This window comes from Nannobrachium achirus, assembly GCF_963921795.1.
Source record: "Nannobrachium achirus genome assembly, chromosome: 20".
In the NCBI taxonomy this organism is placed as follows: domain Eukaryota; kingdom Metazoa; phylum Chordata; class Actinopteri; order Myctophiformes; family Myctophidae; genus Nannobrachium; species Nannobrachium achirus.
Window position 1 is genome coordinate 8,584,649 of NC_137827.1, and position 21,973 is coordinate 8,606,621.

The 21,973-nt window shown below is 45.8% G+C and overlaps 1 protein-coding gene across 1 annotated transcript in view; it reads right to left on the minus strand.

The window, feature by feature from the left end:
- The window catches only part of kiaa1109 (KIAA1109), a 175,224-nt gene that overhangs the window by 68,468 nt on the left and 84,783 nt on the right, over positions 1 to 21,973 (minus strand). Inside the window, exons 52-59 of the mRNA XM_080750799.1 lie at positions 20,446 to 20,647; positions 15,704 to 15,964; positions 14,938 to 15,031; positions 11,117 to 11,323; positions 8,939 to 9,177; positions 6,961 to 7,205; positions 5,632 to 5,737; positions 4,212 to 4,309 (exon numbers count right to left, since the gene is read on the minus strand). Of these exons, the coding sequence (XP_080606925.1) occupies positions 4,212 to 4,309; positions 5,632 to 5,737; positions 6,961 to 7,205; positions 8,939 to 9,177; positions 11,117 to 11,323; positions 14,938 to 15,031; positions 15,704 to 15,964; positions 20,446 to 20,647 (1,452 nt within the window). The remainder of the gene's footprint in view (positions 1 to 4,211; positions 4,310 to 5,631; positions 5,738 to 6,960; positions 7,206 to 8,938; positions 9,178 to 11,116; positions 11,324 to 14,937; positions 15,032 to 15,703; positions 15,965 to 20,445; positions 20,648 to 21,973) is intronic.

A 21,973-nucleotide genomic window follows, 5' to 3' on the forward strand; every position in this document is an offset into this window, starting at 1 on the left:
TCGATTTTCCATTCACTTTATGCATGTGCATACCCTCTATACTTCAATATGCATTTTGTGTACTTATCGCGAGTCATACCACCATCACACAATTCAACAATGTTATTGCATATCGCAATCGTGGAACGCCTTAAGCATATCCTTCCTTTTGTGTGTGTGTATGTGTGTGCGCGCGCGCGCGCGCGTGCGTGTGTGTGTGTGTGTGTGTGTGTGTGTGTGTGTGTGTGTGTGTGTGTGTGTGTGTGTGTGTGTGTGTGTGTGTGTTTTTCTCGCACTGGCAAAAGCACACTTCTGTTTGTCTGCCCTATTTGGGTTGTGTTGTTAGTATTGAGTACTAGTAAGACGCCTCAGGGCAACATGCAACTAATTCTTGGCCATCAGGCCAGTTGATGTATATCGGACCAGTTACCCATATATGGAGACCCCTGCAAGATAGTCAACAATGTTTTGTCAAAACATGCCCATATACTGTATGGGCATTACCAAATATGACCATTCCCAGATATGTCCTTAACACAAACTCTGCCATCAAAATACCCCTTTGTACCCCTTCTCTGCCATGCCCGTAGAACCCGTAAATGTAATAAAAATGTATTAAACATTTTTTTTTTATCGAAACGCAACTAAAATAGGCCGGAACTAATGCTCCGTGATCGGTTTCTACACGGACACATTATTGAGCGGACCACTTTAACATTGGAGTCCCTGAACCGGAAGCGGAAGTCCGTCCTCTATTTTGGCCCAGCTTACTGTCTGCACTCCGCGGCTTACAGATGGAGAAGTTATTGATCAATTGAAAAAGTTTCAACGGATTTGAGAAGCTGATGGAATACGCGAACACACGAGCAGTGTCCGATCACGCACGATGGGAACTGGACGAGCGCCCACGTTAACAGGTAGGACTCGGAGAAGCCGGCAGTGAAAGACATAGAGAAATTAACGGGCTTTACGGCCGTAAACTACGAATGAGTTAATATTGATGACATTGGGACAGGGATCTCCATATATGGGCATAACATGTACTGTATGTTAATTAGTAAAGCCAAGCTCTTCCTTAGTTGACTGGGTTCCACCAGGGCTCTGTACTCGTCTACTCTGGATTGATCGAAATTCCAAATACTACATAATTACACCAGTAAGACTCCCTAATCGGGAGATAAGCGACCGTAGGTGGCTTATCTCCACAAATAGGGCAAAAATGTGTTTTTCCAAGATCTTCCTGATCCATGTTGATGACATGAGTGTAGACATGCTGTGTAGTGATATTCGTGATTTTAGGGCAAAAACTGTAGGAGCAGTGTCCAAAAATGTGTTTTAAAAATCGGCCTGAAGGTGGCGCTAGAATAGGGCCATGTGAGAAATGAGGGGTGTGGTCTCCGCGTTGCCTTGGCAGACGAATAGGTACCGGCCCCGGCTCTCCCGGACGCTCCTAGCCCGAGTTACGGCATTTTATGTGCGCTGCAGTGGCAGGGGGTCCTCCACTGGGGGCGCCACCACTTTTGCATCCGTTCTGGAGCACCAGGAGTTGGTGGTCCCCGGGAATTCCCCGTGAGCAGCCCCGTTGGGGTGGTCATTTGGTCATTTTTGCACATTTGGTCATTATTTACATCCCAGGGACCCCCAGGTCCCTGGGGCTCCGGGGGTCCTTGGAGGTTGTAGTTTGGCAGTCAAGGAGTGTGTGTGCAAAATGTGGCATGGATGGGGGCAACGGTTGTGGAGATATGAGCAGGGCAAAAGTGTGACTGACTGACTGACTCACTCACAGACAGCCTGTGGAGGTTTTGGTAGTAAATGGGACCTGCGGTCGCAATCACGCATTTGACATCACAACATCGTCATCACAACCAATGTACAGTTTGTCTTTAAAAGTAAACGTCAAAAAAAGCAAATGTCATTCAACAACTATTCTGATAAATTAGACTGTCCTTTAACAACAAATCCGGTAAATCTGTTGTACTGACTCACGGAGGTTCTGGTGTGTGAAATGTTTCACTGGTCGACATATCTGAAAGGAGGACCTAAGGATTGCTACCAAGCTGCAGTGGATTGCTACCAAGCTGCAGTGGTAGTCGGACACAAACTCTACTCATTTGGAAGGATCAGCTACCTGTACAACAGTGATCGGATTGAAGTCCAGATCTTCAACACAGTGTCTTTGCGTTGGAGGAAGTTGCCCTCAGTGACAAATGGAAGAGGACAAAGTCCCATTGAGGTTCCCTCCGCACGCCGAGGCCACACAGCTGTGCTGGTAGAAGAGATTGTCTACATCTGGGGAGGGGAGCCTCGCAGTGTGCTTTATGCCTTTGATGTTGACACCGACAGCTGGTTCAAACCCAACATTTATGGGTCTATTCCAGAAGCAAGAGCCTTCCACACAGCCTGTGTCCTGGAGAAGGTCATGTATGTGTATGGAGGAATAGGATACACCCAGCTGACTGGACACACTAATGACATGTACACGTTGGACACAACCATAATGGTCTGGGCTTTAATTAACAACAGAGGAACTCCACCACCTGCTTCCTTCAGTCACTCTGCCACCATCATTGGAACAAAGATGTTTGTATTTGGGGGATGGGGGGGGCAGGGGATCTTAAACAGCATTACTGTGTTTGACACAGAGACCAACTGCTGGTTGAAGACACAGCTTTATGCACAGCTTCTCCCAGAAGAACGTTCAAGTCATTCAGCCTTTGCCTACAATGGAGAGCTGTACATATTTGGTGGCAGGAATCATCGGAACCAGTGCTTCAATGATCTATGGAAATTCAGTCCAGAGACCTTTTCCTGGAAGCAGGTTGAGCCCAAGCGGAAAGACCCCTTTGAGAGGTGTGGGATGAGCTGTTCCATGGTGGGAGATCGTATCATCATCTTTGGAGGATTCAATCGCGCATACCATGATGACCTGTACATCTTGGATTTAAGTCCTACCTTGAAGACGTTATGCAAGCTATCAGTTATTTATTATGGTCTGGATAAGTCTGAACTCCCACATGACATCAGGTGGGAACTGACAATCATGACTACCAACAGCAACAGAACAAAATGACAGCCCACACAATGCATGAAAGTGGCTTGGAAGCCGAGATATTGGCTCTTTTATGTTTGAGCATAGTGGTGGCCGCCATCTTTAAATGGTCAATTTTGAGGGCTTAGTGGACATTTTTTATCTGGGAATACAGCTAAAACATTTGCATATAGATCTATGTATCTATCTAATAAGCAATTTCATCAACATGGATCTGTCCCATTCCCTCCTGATTGGCTACCATTGCCTTCTAAAGTTTGTGTATGCGACCTTATAAATGGTAAATGGTGCATTTATATAGCGCTTTTATCCAAGGCGCTTTACATAGATTGTGCATTACATTCACCCATTCTCACACACATTCATACACCGGTGGCGGAGGAAACCATGCAAGGCACCAACCTGCTCACCAGGAGCAGATAGGGGTTCAGAGTCTTGCTCAATGACATTAAAGGGGAAGACCACCCATTTTCAATATTGAACTGCGTCATTAATATGCCTTAGAGGAGTTGTGTGGAAATAGAAAAAAAGTTCCCCCTCTTCTGTGTTGCCTAGAACTGGAGGATTGATTTTGGGGTTTGTATTGTAAAGTACAACTTGATGACATCACACATTGTACTTCACAATACAAACCCCAAAATCAATACTCCAGTTCTAGGCAACACAGAAGGGGGGGAACTTTTTTTCTATTTCCACACAACTCCTCTAAGTTATATTAATGACATATTTCAATATTGAAAATGGGTGGTCTTCCCCTTTAACTCAGGGGGAGCCCGGATTTAAACTGGGAACCCTTCGGCAAACCGTCGTGCTCTAATAACGGTTTCTCTACCCCTGAGCTATGCCGCCCCCGATTAGGGAGTCATACTGGTATCCTAATATTGTGCAGCCCTACTAAACACGACATACTCAGATTACTTTTTCCCTTGGAGCACCCAAACAAGGTAAAAAAAAGCAGGTTTCCATGGCAACTGCTGATTGAATCTTGAATAATCCTAGGCACCCGGCGTGTTACTTATTGCCAGTTAATTGAACGCTGATTATAAACTGACCTGTGTACAGTATCCTGAATCTGACCATATGTAACTGGGAAATGAGTGGGCATTGTGTAAAATGTAACCACTAGTGCTAGACTCTAGCACTAGAGGTTACAACTACAGGAACGTGGGCAAAAGTGGCGTACCTTGAACATGAGACTGAGAGAGTAGAGCAGGATTTTGGGTTTGTCTGCGTCCGTCGAGATGTCGTGTTCGTTCCACAGTGGGATGGGCTGCTCTCCTCCTGCAAGAGAAAACAGTGTTAACCTCCAATAAATATAATTCCTGCACAACTCACATCAAACTAGGGCATTAAAGGAGTAGTTCACCCCCAACATGACTTTTTTTCTATTGATTAGTCACGCCATGGAGACTAGAGTTCAATAATATTTTTAGTTTTTTGTCACATTCCTAAGACAAACATGTGATAACAATAAATACCCCCATTCGAAACGGGTCCCCATCCGGAATCAATGGGGGTAAATTTACTCGAATCAAATTTTAGTCTTAGGAATGTGACAAAAAATATTATTGAACTCTAGTCTCCATGGCGTGACTAATCAAAAAAAAAAAAAAATCATTTTGGGGGTGAACTACTCCTTTAACGAAAAAGCCGTCAAGTCGACTGAGTCGACTTCCTTTCCCTGCGTTATACCACACTGAACTAAGCATAATCAAGTCAATACTGGAGATGCAGCGTGTGGAATGGATTTCTACACAGAGAGGGCAATTCTTTCAACATAAGATGCTGCATTCAAGTTCAGGAGAGACAATTCTCTTGAATGCCGCCTTCAGGTATGTCATGGAAAGAGAGCATTTGCGTTTCTTTCACCATAGAAAAAACTGCATTCATGGTCTGGAGAGGGCACTTTTTACAGAGGGGTAAAATGGCAGAGGCTCAAGCCCCCTTTGATGTCTATAGCCCCTTTTCGACTGCAGTTTTAGCACCACACCACACCACCCTACACCACACCACACCGCACCACATAAAAATATCTACATTTTCCACTACACAAAAGTAACCCTATTGGTAAGAAACAAATTTACCCTTTTAACTGTGATTATAATACAATATACATTTGTATTACAACTATCCTAAATTATAATACACTATAATGGATTATAACTGTGATTTTAATACACTATAAAGTATTAATGTATTACTATGATAATTATAATACACTATAATAGATTATAATAGTGCTTGTAACACAGTAGAATCTATTATCATGTATTACAACTATATCCTGGTGGTCTAAATGAAAAGTCAGTGAGTGATCAGTCATTATGAAGTGTTTGGCCCTGTTTGGCCTAGCTCAGACCTACTCTAGACTGGATACTTTTTAGTACCCTGTTAAGTACCACTTTCACACCACTCTACCCAGTTCCTTGTAGTGGAAAACCTGACACAAGTGGGCGGTGTGGTGTGGAGTGGCGTGGTGTTGTGTTGGGCCTGTGGAAAATGCACTTATGTGTGCACGTGCCTGAGAAACATGGATTTTTTTTTCATCAAACGTGCTGCGTACATGACACCTTCTGGATGACTTCATTAAACGTGCTGCGTACCTGACACCTTCTGGATGACTTCGTTCACCTCCTTCATGAAGACCTTCTGAAGGAACACCAGGTGGTTCAGCAGGTCTGTGGTCAGGTTGTGTTCAAAGGAGCCAATCTGCAGAGGTGGAAAAAAGTACTCACGTGTTTTACTTAACACATTTAGGGCCTAGAATTATTTTATGCTTTAACCAGTGGAAAAATAGCAGATATACAAGCTCACAGCGCGGCACTCGGTGCCGCGCTGTGAGCTTGTAGATCTGCTATCTGCTATAAATTTGAATTTTGACCCGATTCTATAAGTGTCTTTTGAATCCTTCTAAGATTTTTGGAAAAAAAACTATGTTTCTATGTCAGCAATCTGGCCAGCCATCGTCAAAGAAAAGGTCCTTTTCACTTAAATGGAGCTCAGTTAGTCTGTTCTTGAGAGACTACTATGTCAGTGGTTCTCAAACCTTTTCATGTGAAGGACCCCCAAAATGATATTTATTTGGCCACGGACCCCCATTTCAAAATATCTAGTTCCAGGGACCACCCAGAAGCAAAATTTGAGTTACAAACGTTCGCTTTGAAAATACATAATATTCAAAGATTTGCACACATTTTCACGACTTTTTCAAAAATAGCAGATCTAGAAGCTCGCAGCGCGGCACTCGGTGCAGCGCTGTGAGCTTGTATATCTGCTATTTTTCACTGGTTAAAGCATTCAATAATTCTAGGCCTAAATGGGTTAACACACGGGTGTCTAACAGGTCATTTTGACAGATTTTGAGATCGCAAAGTGCAACAACTCCTCTTGTGAAGGTCTCAGAAATTTCCCCTTCCATGACTTTTCCTAAATAATACTCAAGACATATGTGTTCTCGTTCCCCCCCCCCCCCCCCCCCCCCCCCCCCTTCTGAAAACGTTTATGAAATGTTATGAAATAATATACCATTATACCACTGTGACTGTTAGTTATCGGTCATAAAGACAGGTCTCACCCATTCCTCCCCCTCCCAGAAGCAAGGAGAGAATTTCACACCTTTTGCGCTCCCCATTTGAGAGGTCAATTGAAATGCTAATTCACATTTGGAAGACAATAGAACCCCCGCTGGCAGCTCTCCTGGGCCAAAAGGGAGAGAATTTACCTGTCAATTTGACTGATAAATGCAGTCAGAGTGGAAGTGATTTTTTTTTCCAGTCACCCGAGTGTTTAAACGTATCAATACTGCAAATTTAGAAATACTCTGTTACAAGTAAACGTCTGGAATTCAAAATGTACTTGAGTGAAAGTATGAAAGTATTAGCATCAAAATGGGGACGCTCCATACTCTCCCAGCAGCAGCAGCAGATCTTTACCTCGGCCACGCAGCGCAGGTAGTTGCCCTGCAGGTAGTTGCCCTGCTTGGCGGGAAAGTCGTCGGGGGCCCAGACCTGGTCCGAGTGGCTGTCGTGGTCCTCCATGATGTACTCTCCCGACATGGTGACGGGCGGCAGGTTGAGGCTGGCAGAGGGCGGCATGGTGGACATGTCCACCGGAGACACCTTGGACTGGAAGCACAGCTTGTGGTTGGGAAGCTCGAAGGTGAAGCTGGTCTGGGCGCCTGGAGGGAAACACAAGAAAATATACTTAACAACAATTCGCCCTCCTGGCCCCCAAACTGTGGAATAAACTCCCTGTCACACTTGGAACAACAGACTCACTCCATAGCTTCCACCGTGGTCTGAAGACTCACCTCTTCAGACTCCACCTAAAACCATAGCACTCACTCTGTTCCATTGTTTGTGGGCATGTCCAAGAATTAAGGAGTTTTGGGAGGAGGTTAGAAAGGAGCTACAACGGATACTACTTATTAACATTGAGCTAGATCGAAAACTCTTCTTATTAGGCCTTTACCCGATCGGCCATAGGATAAAAAACAACGAGATAACATTTCTGGATCTTGGGTTCCTATAAGCCAAAAGGGTTATCGCCCTTTCATGGAAAAAGACAGGGAAACCTAGCATCGCTCAGTGGTTTAAGGAACTGTCTTTGTGCCTTCCATTAGAAAGAATCACATACACTCTCAAAAACAAACAAGAGCTATTTGAGAAAATATGGGGAAACTTTATCCAGTATGTCAAGGGCAATGATCTCTCTTATTTAATGGAGGAACCAGGTGTGGGGTAGCTGCATTTCCTCTGCAGTCATTTGTCCGGCCATAAGGCATAGGACTCTGGGTGTAAATAGTGTAAATAGTACATGTGCTCTTTATATAATAATTATTTAATACTCTTATGTGTCGTGTTAGTGTCAGGTTTTTTGTGGGTTTTCCTTTTCTATGTATGTTGTTGTATTTTCTTTTTTGCTTGTTTCATCTGTATGTAGTATATTATTGTCCTGTACATGTTGTTTTGTATGTCTCTTTAAAAAATGAAAAACAAAAATAAACATATTGTTAAAAAAAAAAAAAAAAAAAACATAGCACTACTGTAACACTCCCCTTCCCTCAATGACCATAGCATTTGTTAGTTTTTGAGCGGTGGTCACAACGCTCCTATACGTGGCCGTGTGTGTGGGTCTGTCTGTCTGTCTGTCTGTTTGTCTGTTTGTCTGTCTGTCTGTCTGTCTGTCTGTCTCCGGGTATGTAGCCTGGCCCTGCAGTAACCTTTTCTGACCACACATGTTAAGGGAGGGGCGCTGTTGTTCAGGATAGGCCAGGCATAGGCCAGGCACAAACACACACAGGGGGCACACACACACACACACAGGGGGCACACACACACGCACGCACGCACGCACACACACACACACACACACACACACACACACACACACACACACACACACACACACACACACACACACACACACACACACACACACACACACACACACACACACACACACACACACACACACACACACACACAACCGCTCAGTTCACACGAGTGTGATTTTTTTTTACTGATTAGGTGCCTGGTCTACCTTATTATAATTTTTCTAGATTGATATTCCTATGCATTTGTTGTATTGTTGTTGATGTATAGACACATTATCTTGCTTATTATAGTGATGTGTATTACCTGCTTATTGTAAGTCGCTTTGGATTAAAAGCGTCTGCTAAATGCCTAAACTGTAAACTGTGCTCAGTCTGGCTCCAAAACAGGATTTGACGAGCGCTCGCCGTGGCGTTATGGGACACGTGACGAGCGCTAGTCATTTGCATTAAAAGAGTCAAAGGGTTCATTCTGTTCACACACACACACACACACACACACACACACACACACACACACACACACACACACACACACACACACACACACACACACACACACACACACACACACATACCCGTCATGCCGTGGCTCTTCATGCGGCCCATCTTGTACTCGGCCTTGAGCGAGGGCAGCAGCGCCGCTCCGATGGTGATGCCGTCCAGCATGGCGCTGAACTTGAGCACGATGGGCTTCTTCTCCAGGCCCTCGGGGAGCTGCGGGAACTCGTTGGCCTCCACGGGCGTCTGGTTGACGCTGGTGTTGGCCTTGTCAGAGGGCTGCGGGGTGGGGGTGTCCTCCCGGCTGGCCGCAGGACTATTAGGGATGGGACCATAATCACTGTTAAAGGTGATACACCATGCATTTAAAAAGTATTTATGTCATATTGTTTATGTCCCAAAAACGTTTTTCAAAAGGTTTGAGGCTAAATAACCACTCCTGAATAGAGAGCCTCTCTCATTTTTGAATGGCTCTCAGAAAAAAAATTGAAAACAAAATCCTTTTGAAAAAAATATTTTTTTTTGAAAAAAAAAATATTTTTCTTCAAAAACGGCCGATGATGACGTCACGATCGGCAGCAAATCTGGATAGCCTGTTTTTAGAACCCGTGGGATACTTTTAACTTTCGCCTTCTCTAAACCAGAGAAAGACACAACGGTCAGAAATGGGACTTTGTGAGGATAGAAGGTGCTAGTGGGACCTCAAAAAAAGGTTTTAAAATAGGAAAAGTGAAATTTCACGGTGTATCACCTTTAACGTTTATCCCAGGGGTCTTCAACACAGGGTCCTCAGAGTTACTACAGGGGGGGGGGCGCCAGATCTTTGTGATAGGATCATTCTTTGAAATTAACAACTTGAACCCCTTGCATCCCTATTCTGAGGAGAACTTTAGCTAAAAATAGCAGATCTACAAGCTCTCAACGCAGGATCATTCTTTGAAATTAACAACTTGAACCCCTTGCATCCCTATTCTGAGGAGAACTTTAGCTAAAAATAGCAGATCTACAAGCTCTCAACGCCTCGCAGCTCGGCTATTTTTGGCAAATAGGTTTGGTGTAGAGGTAAAAAAAGAGCAGACCAAAAACAGAGTGAAAGGTCAAGTTAACTAAAAACACAAATCCAACATAGACTGACGACAGTGCTGTCAAACAAGTCTGAGACTGAGTTACTATAGGGCCCAACGGGGAGGGGCCTTAATTATTTTATAGCCTACTTTAGCTATTGAAAATATTTTTGTAAAAGTCGTGAAAATGTGTGCAAATCTTTGAATATATGTATTTTTTAAGCAAACATTTGTAACTCAGAGTTTGCTTCTGGGGGGAGTCCCTTGAACTAAATATTTTGAGATGGGGGTCCGTGGCCAAATACAAATAATTTTGGGGGTCCTTCACATGAAAAAGTTTGAACACCACTGACATTAAATTCTTTTTTTTTTTCTTTCAAAAATAGCAGATTTACAAGATCGCAGGGTGGCACTCGGTAGCGCTGTGAGCTTCTATATCTGCCATTTTGCAATAGTTAAAGCACAAAATAATGCGTAATAATGCGTTCCCAGTCTAAATGGGTTAAACCCCCTCCCCTATGAAGAACATTTATGGGGGGCCCGCAGTGAATCCTTGTACCCAGGGCCCAGAATTTGATGCCAACGGCCAATGTCAACAGCTATAAATAAAAGTGAACGTACTTGTTGGAGGGCTGGAAGACAGTATTATATTAATATTTAGAACGGGTACACATTATTGTGTATCATTATTTTATGCTTTAACTATTGAAAAATAGCAGATATACCAAAAAAAAGAAAATCTTGAAAATTAGAATTTTGACCCGATTCTATAAGACATTTTTTGAAAAACCTTTGATTCTATGTCGGCAATCTGGCCAGCCATCGTCAAAGAAAGGGTCCTTTTCACTTAACTGGAGCTCAGTTAGTCTGTTCTACTATGTCAGTGGTTCTCAAACCTTTTCATGTGAAGGACCCCCAAACTGATATTTATTTGGCCACGGACCCCCATCTCAAACTATCTAGTTCCAGGGACCACCCAGAAGCAAAATTTGAGTTATAAATGTTCGCTTTGAAAATACATATATTCAAAGATGTGCACACATTTTCACTTTTACTTTTTCAAAAATAGCAGATCTTCAAGCTCGCAGCGCGGCACTCGGTGCCGCGTTGTGAGCTTGTATATCTGCTATTTTTCACTGGTTAAAGCATTCGATAATTCTAGGCCCTAAATGGGTTTTAAAGGTAACGTACATGTTGGAGGGCTGGCGGATCAGGTCAGCGATCTGCTTGGACAGCTGGTGGGAGCTGCGCACCATCATGCTGTGCAGCGTGGCGGGGTGCTGCGGGATGTTGATCATGATGGCGCCCACCTTGAACACGGCGGCGTTGTTGGTCTTCAGGCCGCGCTGGGCGCTGTACAGCGCCTGGGACTTGGCGATGTTGCACTTCACCACCGTCCTGGAGGAGGCGGAGGACAGAGTGAAAAGACACCCATGACGTCACGTCGTGTGGATGTGGGAACACGTAGAGCCCGACACACAGATGGGTTTGGTCGAGATATATATATACTGTGTATATTTTCTTTTTAGACTGGTGGTTCTCAACCTTTACCGTGTCAGGACGACCACCTGAAGATTTCAAAAGCTTTCAAAGCTTTTTTTACACCCAATGTTAATATTTATGTCAGATTATCATTAAAATGTTACGTTTTACCAATTACATGGATGGATGGAAGGTGCCACGTGTACTGTAACATTTACACACATATACAGTAGTGACATGACTAACTGACATTTGTGGAATGACAGTGACATTACTGTTACACACAATGGTGTGCATTGTACTGTATGGTGACAATAATGGTCACAGATGATGTGCTGAATAATAATACAAATAATAATAACTAGAAGCTCGGCCGCCCTTCGGGCGGCCGAGCGTCTAGTCGGCGACCTGGCCAACTCGGGAACAATGTAAATAGGGAATGAATGCCCCACCCTTTAATGCAAACCCGATTATACCTGTTGTCATAGGAACCATTTTGACCATCTGTTTGGGTGTGTCCATTTATGCCCATATATGGAGATATCTGTCTGTCCATTTTATGCCCATATATATGGAGATATATATGGTAGGACCCGTCTTGACCATCTGTTTGCCTGTGTCCATTTATGCCTATATGGAGTTATCTGTCTGTCTGCGTCCAGAGCCGTCCACACGCGTGCCGAAATTGAAATAGGGAATGAATGACCCACACTTTAATGCAAACCCCAATATACCTGTTGTCATAGGACCCGTTTTGACCATCTGTTTACCTGTGTCCACTTATGCCCATATATGAGGGACTCTGCAGACACAGTGCAGGTTCCGGAAAACTCTGATGTCAGACATCAGCTCCGCATACGGGCGTCCATTTTATTTATGCCCATACAGTATATGGAGATCTCTATGAATGCCCTACCTTTTAATGCAAACCCCATTATACCTGTTGTCATAAGACCCGTTTTGACCATCTGTTTGCCAGTGTCTATTTATGCCCATTGACTCATGTGGTGTACGTGATGTCAGAGACTTTTATGAAGTGATGTCACAATGAGTCATCGCTTGCGCCGATTTCCTCCGGAACAGCCTGATGTCAACAATCAGCTCTGCATAAGGAGATTCCGAGCATTTTGCACATTATGGAGATCTCTGTATCTGTCTCCGACTGTGTTGCAGACACAGTGCCAGTTCCCCTTTAATGCAAACCCCATTATACCTGTTGTCATAGGACCCATTTTGACCATGTGTTTGCCTTTGTCCACTTATGCCCATATATGGAGATCTCTGCAGACACAGTACCGGCTCCGCATACGGGCATCCATTTTATGCCCATATATGGAGATCTCTGTGAATACCCTACCCTTTAATGCAAACCCCATTATACCTGTTGTCATAAGAGCCGTTTTGACCATATGTTTGCCTGTATCCATTATTCACCTGGTTCTCTAAAAGGCACAGCCCGCTAATTACCCTGAACTTTGCTCACCTCAAAGTGAGAGGAAGAAAGACTTTAGTTTATGCCACACTCAGAGAGATTTTTTGTTGATGTCAGAGCCTTTTATGAAGTGATGTCACAATGAGTCATCGCTTGCTCCGGAACAGCCCGATGTCAGTCATCTCTGCATACGGAGATTCCGAACCTTTCGTGCCGGATCTGAAAAACTGTGTATCGGGTCGGGTCGAGGCCTAGCTAAGAACGTAGGCAAAGGTCTGAGCTATCTGTGTGCGAAATTTGGAGTCTGTAGCACCAACCATGTGCTGTCAGGGCTCATCCATGCGATTCGAGCCAATTCGGATTCGGCGTCCATTGGCTTCAATTAGTAGTCAGGACTCCACATATGGAGATTCCGAACCTTTCGCGTTGGTTCCGGAAAACCGCATATCGGGTCGGGTCGAGGCCTAGCTAAGAACGTAGGCAAAGGTCTGAGCTATCTGCGTGCGAAATGTGGAGTGTGCAGCACCAACCATGTGCTGTCAGGGCTCATCCATAATACTACTAATAATAATATACCATTGCTGTCTGGCAGAAACCTCTCCATATTTTGGAATGAATGAATCACGTTTTTTAAATCAAAGTCCTATTAGCCTGATTTCAGATTCAGCGCTGGAGCTTGAGTCTGACAATGTCCCATTGACAGTTTCCAAGGGGAGGGGAGAGCAGACAGCAGAGTTCAGAGTGATTATGTACATACTGTAGATTAAATACGAAAACAAACTTTTAAAAGTACACAGACCTGCCTGTGCATGCTTGTTTGAGCTTCACACCCGCATAACAACATAATTATGTTGTCTTGGCAGAAAAAAAGGTTTTCTGCTGCGTGTAGCAAACCATACTACTTTTGAACTACTATCAATGCATACTGAGATGAAATGGAATGGTGTGAAAATAATCAACCTACAATACAAACACACAATGACAACAAATAAACTAGTGAGGCAGAATGTTACCAATACTAATGAGTTCTATCAAATCATTTTGATCTCTGTGGGGTTCCGAACCCGAACCCGATTTGAGAAAATTGGTATCCCACCAGAAAGAAAAGAAAATGTGTCTTCTGTTTACTAATGAGTTGGAATACATGTAAAGCTTTAAATTGTTTGACTAAGAGCTTTGTTTTAACCAACTCATATCTCATATTAACTCATATTAACCAACTCATATCACTTACAGTTAGTGGTGTCATAACAATGTGTTAGATTGATGAAACTGAGTACTGTGTTTTAATGAAAATGCACGTATGTATATATACGTAAAACATCTGGGGACAAACTGCTCACTTCAAACATAAATCCATAACATGAGGCCAGGCAGCACAGACAAGACACATGAGAATGAGGACTGGTTTGAGTCTGATGTCAGTAATATTAGAACATACAGAAACTCTTGTTTGGCTGTGCTGGTAGGAGAGGTTGGGAAGTCCTCCAGTCTACGCAAGTGGTAGGAAGAGAGAAGCAGGGACAGTCAAACAACCAAACACAATCGATAGAGAGGTTCAAACAGTTCCATGAACATATCCCCCGTCTTGCAGATACTGTAGCTTAAAAAATATATATAAATAAATGAATAAAAGAAGAAAAAACACCACCCCAAATAATTCAAATCTGCCTCATGGCGGCACTATAAAAGGTAACAACAAAGCCCTGGGTGGGCAACCTGGCCTGGCGGGGATCTGTGCTCCGATAAGTACACTTTTCTAGTTACCTTAAGTCACAACTCACTCACTAGTTATATCAAATCCCACTCACTAGCTAAGATAGCATAACTCTCTCACTAGTTGCTGTATCCTAACTCACCCACTAGTTAAGATAGCGTAACTCACTCACTAGTTGCTGTATCCTAACTCACTCACTAGTTAAAATAGCATAACTCACTCACTAGTTGCAATATCATAGATCACTCTAGTCATTCAAGAGCTTAATGCAATTCAAAGTTGATGGTAAACATAAAAAGTAATTTCAGGCCAGCAGAATAACATCCCTCCTGCGCATCATGATGGACATGTGTGTGAGCGCTGATTCTGAATGATACATACTGGATGTCAGGTGTGATTCCCTCCAGCAGGACGATGTTGACTCCTCCTATGTGAGCGGACGCACACGTCTCTGTCATCTTCTGGTGCAGGATGTCTATGGAAGACACACATCGTGTTTTATTTTATTTACACATTTCACTAGAGACCCTTTGAGTTTTTCGAGGGGGTCGCAAAAGCAAAACACGCCACAAAAATCAAACCTCGGTTCGAAGTGGAGCGGTGAATTTGAGCAGTTCCAGGTAAATATATATATATATATATATATATATATATATATATATATATATAAAATTGAATATTGAATATACATATTTTGGGGACCTCTCTGCGGGTCTTGACCCACAGATTGACAACATTAACCTCCCGTGGCAGGGGGAAGAGAATAGAATAGTCCCTGACTTTTTTTTCACCAATTTATATATTGACGTGTCAATTCTTGATTGCCCGTGGCTCGCTACGGTGGCTGCATGCTTCGTGAGCCTCCACTCTAGCGGCTATCACAGGTGTGTGTGTGTGTGTGTGTGTGTGTGTGTGTGTGTGTGTGTGTGTGGTAAAAGTCCGCGCATGCGCAGATGCCGCCGTGCTGACCAACACAATTTGGACACGGTAAAAGTCCGCGCATGCGCAGATGCCGCCGTGCTGACCAACACAATTTGGACACACAAAGCCACACAAAGGGAGCTGTGCTAGCACACCGCTCCAAAAACAATCAAACAACACAGAACAATAAGGTGCTCAATAAAGATTAACAAGCTCCATCCCTTACCTTTCATCTTCTCCTTCAGGGTGAAGCTGCCGTGGATCTTCTTGAGCTCGGCCTCCATGGTGAGGCCTCCGATGTCGGCCTCCAGGTGTGTGCGGTTCACCATGCCGATGCCGAACACGATGAGCGTGACGTGCTGCGGCTCCGAGCTCACCAGGCTCCTCCTCCGCCCCGCCGCCGGGCGGCTGGGCGTGTTGCTGCTGGCCTCCTGCTCGTTCTCAAAGATCACCCTGCACAGAGGCTCCGACGGGCTGCGACCTCCGTCTGCACACACACACACACACACACACACACACACACACACACACACACACACACACACACACACACACACAGGGGTGTCACAAGGGGTGGGGGGAGTGGGGGGACTGAGTTACTAGGGCCCAAGGTGGAGGGGCCTCAATTATTTTAGCTATTGAAAAATAGCAGATATATAAGCTCACAGCGCAGCACCGAGTGCCGCGTTGCAACCTTGTAGATTTGCTATTTTTGAAAATGTGAGCAAATCTTTGAATATATGTATTTTTTAAGCAAACATTTGTAACTCTTATGGACATTATATTTTCAACACAAATGGACAAACCCACACCTTGACATGAAAACAGTGATTACACACGTTTATCGATAGACCAAGAGTAGCTATATGGAATGGAAAAGTAATTAAACCCTTCTTTTAAAAATGTTCTTCTTAAAATGGCTAAATACAAGGCACAGATACTTTTTTTTCAATACAATCAATTATTTGCACTGCAAAACGATTCGATACCAATACCTGCATTGTGAAACAATAATGATACAATACAAAGCCAAAACGGTACGATATATGCTTTTGCATATCGATATAGTAGATCATTGCAAATTAAAATAGATTTTTCGATTCAGTTACTATATTGTTACACCCCTAAGCCAAACAGAGAGCGTACCAGACAGAGCGTGGTTCTAGGGGGAGTGTTTCTACCTACCAGACAGAGCGTGGTTCTGGGGGGAGTGCTTCTACCTACCAGACAGAGCGTGGTTCTGGGGGGAGTGCTTCTACCTACCAGACAGAGCGTGGTTCTGGGGGGAGTGTTTCTACCTACCAGACAGAGCGTGGTTCTGGGGGGAGTGTTTCTACCTACCAGACAGAGCGTGGTTCTAGGGGGAGTGTTTCTACCTACCAGACAGAGCGTGGTTCTGGGGGGAGTGTTTCTACCTACCAGACAGAGCGTGGTTCTGGGGGGAGTGTTTCTACCTACCAGACAGAGCGTGGTTCTGGGGGGAGTGTTTCTACCTACCAGACAGAGCGTGGTTCTGGGGGGAGTGCTTCTACCTACCAGACAGAGCGTGGTTCTGGGGGGAGTGCTTCTACCTACCAGACAGAGCGTGGTTCTAGGGGGAGTGTTTCTACCTACCAGACAGAGCGTGGTTCTAGGGGGAGTGTTTCTACCTACCAGACAGAGCGTGGTTCTGGGGGGAGTGTTTCTACCTACCAGACAGAGCGTGGTTCTGGGGGGAGTGTTTCTACCTACCAGACAGAGCGTGGTTCTGGGGGGAGTGCTTCTACCTACCAGACAGAGCGTGGTTCTGGGGGGAGTGCTTCTACCTACCAGACAGAGCGTGGTTCTAGGGGGAGTGTTTCTACCTACCAGTCAGAGCGTGGTTCTGGGGGGAGTGTTTCTACCTACCAGACAGAGCGTGGTTCTAGGGGGAGTGTTTCTACCTACCAGACAGAGCGTGGTTCTAGGGGGAGTGTTTCTACCTACCAGACAGAGCGTGGTTCTGGGGGGAGTGTTTCTACCTACCAGACAGAGCGTGGTTCTGGGGGGAGTGTTTCTACCTACCAGACAGAGCGTGGTTCTGGGGGGAGTGCTTCTACCTACCAGACAGAGCGTGGTTCTGGGGGGAGTGTTTCTACCTACCAGACAGAGCGTGGTTCTGGGGGGAGTGTTTCTACCTACCAGACAGAGCGTGGTTCTGGGGAGAGTGCTTCTACCTACCAGACAGAGCGTGGTTCTAGGGGGAGTGTTTCTACCTACCAGACAGAGCGTGGTTCTGGGGGGAGTGCTTCTACCTACCAGACAGAGCGTGGTTCTGGGGGGAGTGTTTCTACCTACCAGACAGAGCGTGGTTCTGGGGGGAGTGTTTCTACCTACCAGACAGAGCGTGGTTCTGGGGGGAGTGCTTCTACCTACCAGACAGAGCGTGGTTCTGGGGGGAGTGTTTCTACCTACCAGACAGAGCGTGGTTCTGGGGGGAGTGCTTCTACCTACCAGACAGAGCGTGGTTCTGGGGGGAGTGTTTCTACCTACCAGACAGAGCGTGGTTCTGGGGGGAGTGTTTCTACCTACCAGACAGAGCGTGGTTCTGGGGGGAGTGCTTCTACCTACCAGACAGAGCGTGGTTCTGGGGGGAGTGTTTCTACCTACCAGACAGAGCGTGGTTCTGGGGGGAGTGCTTCTACCTACCAGACAGAGCGTGGTTCTGGGGGGAGTGCTTCTACCTACCAGACAGAGCGTGGTTCTGGGGGGAGTGTTTCTACCTACCAGACAGAGCGTGGTTCTGGGGGGAGTGCTTCTACCTACCAGACAGAGCGTGGTTCTGGGGGGAGTGCTTCTACCTACCAGACAGAGCGTGGTTCTGGGGGGAGTGCTTCTACCTACCAGACAGAGCGTGGTTCTGGGGGGAGTGTTTCTACCTACCAGACAGAGCGTGGTTCTGGGGGGAGTGTTTCTACCTACCAGACAGAGCGTGGTTCTGGGGGGAGTGCTTCTACCTACCAGACAGAGCGTGGTTCTGGGGGGAGTGCTTCTACCTACCAGACAGAGCGTGGTTCTGGGGGGAGTGCTTCTACCTACCAGACAGAGCGTGGTTCTGGGGGGAATGCTTCTACCTACCAGACAGAGCGTGGTTCTGGGGGGAGTGCTTCTACCTACCAGACAGAGCGTGGTTCTGGGGGGAGTGCTTCTACCTACCAGACAGAGCGTGGTTCTGGGGGGAGTGCTTCTACCTACCAGACAGAGCGTGGTTCTGGGGGGAGTGCTTCTACCTACCAGACAGAGCGTGGTTCTGGGGGGAGTGCTTCTACCTACCAGACAGAGCGTGGTTCTGGGGGGAGTGCTTCTACCTACCAGACAGAGCGTGGTTCTGGGGGGAGTGCTTCTACCTACCAGACAGAGCGTGGTTCTGGGGGGAGTGCTTCTACCTACCAGACAGAGCGTGGTTCTGGGGGGAGTGCTTCTACCTACCAGACAGAGCGTGGTTCTGGGGGGAGTGCTTCTACCTACCAGACAGAGCGTGGTTCTGGGGGGAGTGCTTCTACCTACCAGACAGAGCGTGGTTCTGGGGGGAGTGCTTCTACCTACCAGACAGAGCGTGGTTCTGGGGGGAGTGTTTCTACCTACCAGACAGAGCGTGGTTCTGGGGGGAGTGCTTCTACCTACCAGACAGAGCGTGGTTCTGGGGGGAGTGTTTCTACCTACCAGACAGAGCGTGGTTCTGGGGGGAGTGCTTCTACCTACCAGACAGAGCGTGGTTCTAGGGGGAGTGCTTCTACCTACCAGACAGAGCGTGGTTCTGGGGGGAGTGCTTCTACCTACCAGACAGAGCGTGGTTCTAGGGGGAGTGCTTCTACCTACCAGACAGAGCGTGGTTCTGGGGGGAGTGCTTCTACCTACCAGACAGAGCGTGGTTCTGGGGGGAGTGCTTCTACCTACCAGACAGAGCGTGGTTCTGGGGGGAGTGTTTCTACCTACCAGACAGAGCGTGGTTCTGGGGGGAGTGTTTCTACCTACCAGACAGAGCGTGGTTCTGGGGGGAGTGTTTCTACCTACCAGACAGAGCGTGGTTCTGGGGGGAGTGCTTCTACCTACCAGACAGAGCGTGGTTCTGGGGGGAGTGTTTCTACCTACCAGACAGAGCGTGGTTCTGGGGGGAGTGCTTCTACCTACCAGACAGAGCGTGGTTCTGGGGGGAGTGTTTCTACCTACCAGACAGAGCGTGGTTCTGGGGGGAGTGCTTCTACCTACCAGACAGAGCGTGGTTCTAGGGGGAGTGCTTCTACCTACCAGACAGAGCGTGGTTCTGGGGGGAGTGCTTCTACCTACCAGACAGAGCGTGGTTCTAGGGGGAGTGCTTCTACCTACCAGACAGAGCGTGGTTCTGGGGGGAGTGCTTCTACCTACCAGACAGAGCGTGGTTCTAGGGGGAGTGCTTCTACCTACCAGACAGAGCGTGGTTCTGGGGGGAGTGCTTCTACCTACCAGACAGAGCGTGGTTCTGGGGGGAGTGTTTCTACCTACCAGACAGAGCGTGGTTCTGGGGGGAGTGCTTCTACCTACCAGACAGAGCGTGGTTCTGGGGGGAGTGCTTCTACCTACCAGACAGAGCGTGGTTCTGGGGGGAGTGCTTCTACCTACCAGACAGAGCGTGGTTCTGGGGGGAGTGTTTCTACCTACCAGACAGAGCGTGGTTCTGGGGGGAGTGCTTCTACCTACCAGACAGAGCGTGGTTCTGGGGGGAGTGCTTCTACCTACCAGACAGAGCGTGGTTCTGGGGGGAGTGTTTCTACCTACCAGACAGAGCGTGGTTCTGGGGGGAGTGCTTCTACCTACCAGACAGAGCGTGGTTCTGGGGGGAGTGTTTCTACCTACCAGACAGAGCGTGGTTCTGGGGGGAGTGCTTCTACCTACCAGACAGAGCGTGGTTCTGGGGGGAGTGCTTCTACCTACCAGACAGAGCGTGGTTCTGGGGAGAGTGCTTCTACCTACCAGACAGAGCGTGGTTCTGGGGGGAGTGCTTCTCCAGGATGCCCGTGGGGTCAGAGATGAGAGAGTAGAAGTTGAGCAGCTTGTACATGTTCTGCCAGCACTCTGCGGACGGCTCGCTCTGCTCCGACACGGTGATGGAGTCCGAGTCGTCCATCTGGATGGTCATGTGGTCCGCCACGTCCCGGGACCCCTTCCTGGACACCTGCTGGCCGAGGAGGTCACACGCATTGGGAACAGGCTTATTAGAGACGTGTCCTTGTGCACATGGCACATTTTAGATATAGATTTTACACACCATGATAATGCTCTTATTGTTGATCATGAGACCCAATTACTGGGTTATGGTTTCTTATAATTATGTGTCAATCTGGCCAATGTTTGACAATGACCAGTTATAGTATAGTTTGTTGACTATGTTTGATGCAGTAATGGGTCTTTTTTGTAAATTATTATTATTAGTATGTTTCTTCTCTCGGTTTATTATTATTATTTTTTAATTGGTATTAAAAGGGTCTTAAAAGTCCTGAAATTGTCACTGGGAATTACACTCTTTTTTTTTCCCACTCTCTACCGACATCTCTTTGCCAAAAAATTGCCGATCTACAAGCTCACAATGCAACACAACACTTTGTGAGCTTGTAGATCAGCATTTTTTTTGGCAAATGTTCCACCCCAGGATAATGGATGTTGGGGATACTTTTGGTTATCGCGATAATATTGTAAATCGCAATTTGGTCACAATAATGGAGACATTTCTATATCATCCCATCCCTATCCAATTCAATACAATTCAATTCAAAGGAGCTTTATTGGCATGAGAAAACATACGTTTACATTGCCAAAGCAAGTTTCAAAACATAGTACAAGGTTCCCACACATCTTTACCAATTAATTTCCAAAACTTTTCCAAAACCTTTCCAGAATATTTAACCCGATTTTCAGGACTATATAACAATAATTCAGCTCAATAACGAGTCACTTACTCCTATGCCCAAAAACAGTATGCCAGTGGTTCTCAACCTTTTCAGGCCGTGACCCCCGAAATAATCATATTTGAAGAGAGTTGAGGAATTTTGTATAGCCGTTTTGTATAGCGATCCATATGCTCACAACACCTCGCAATATTTGAAGAGAGTTGAGGAATTTTGTATAGCCGTTTTGTATAGCCGATCTACAGCATGTAGATCGGCTATTTTCACAATTTCTGCCTCTAATATTTGACAATTTGGCCAATGTTTAATTTGTCATTTCAGTATTAACAAAATCAATAACGAAAGACTATGCATAGTTATTTTTTCCAGGACCTTCCAGGACCCTTGACCAATTCCAAAACTTTTCCAGTACTGGAAAAAATATTTTGTGTGAGCCTTAAACAGGAAACCTTCCAGACGTTGTATAGTTCTATTTTAATCATTCTACTGAATCTCCTTTCCATCTAGATTCTCTGCATTCTGTTAAGTACTGCTGTCAAGGTCAAGATCCACCTGAGCAATATGATGTGAAAGCTAATTTACGGACAGAGTTGCAC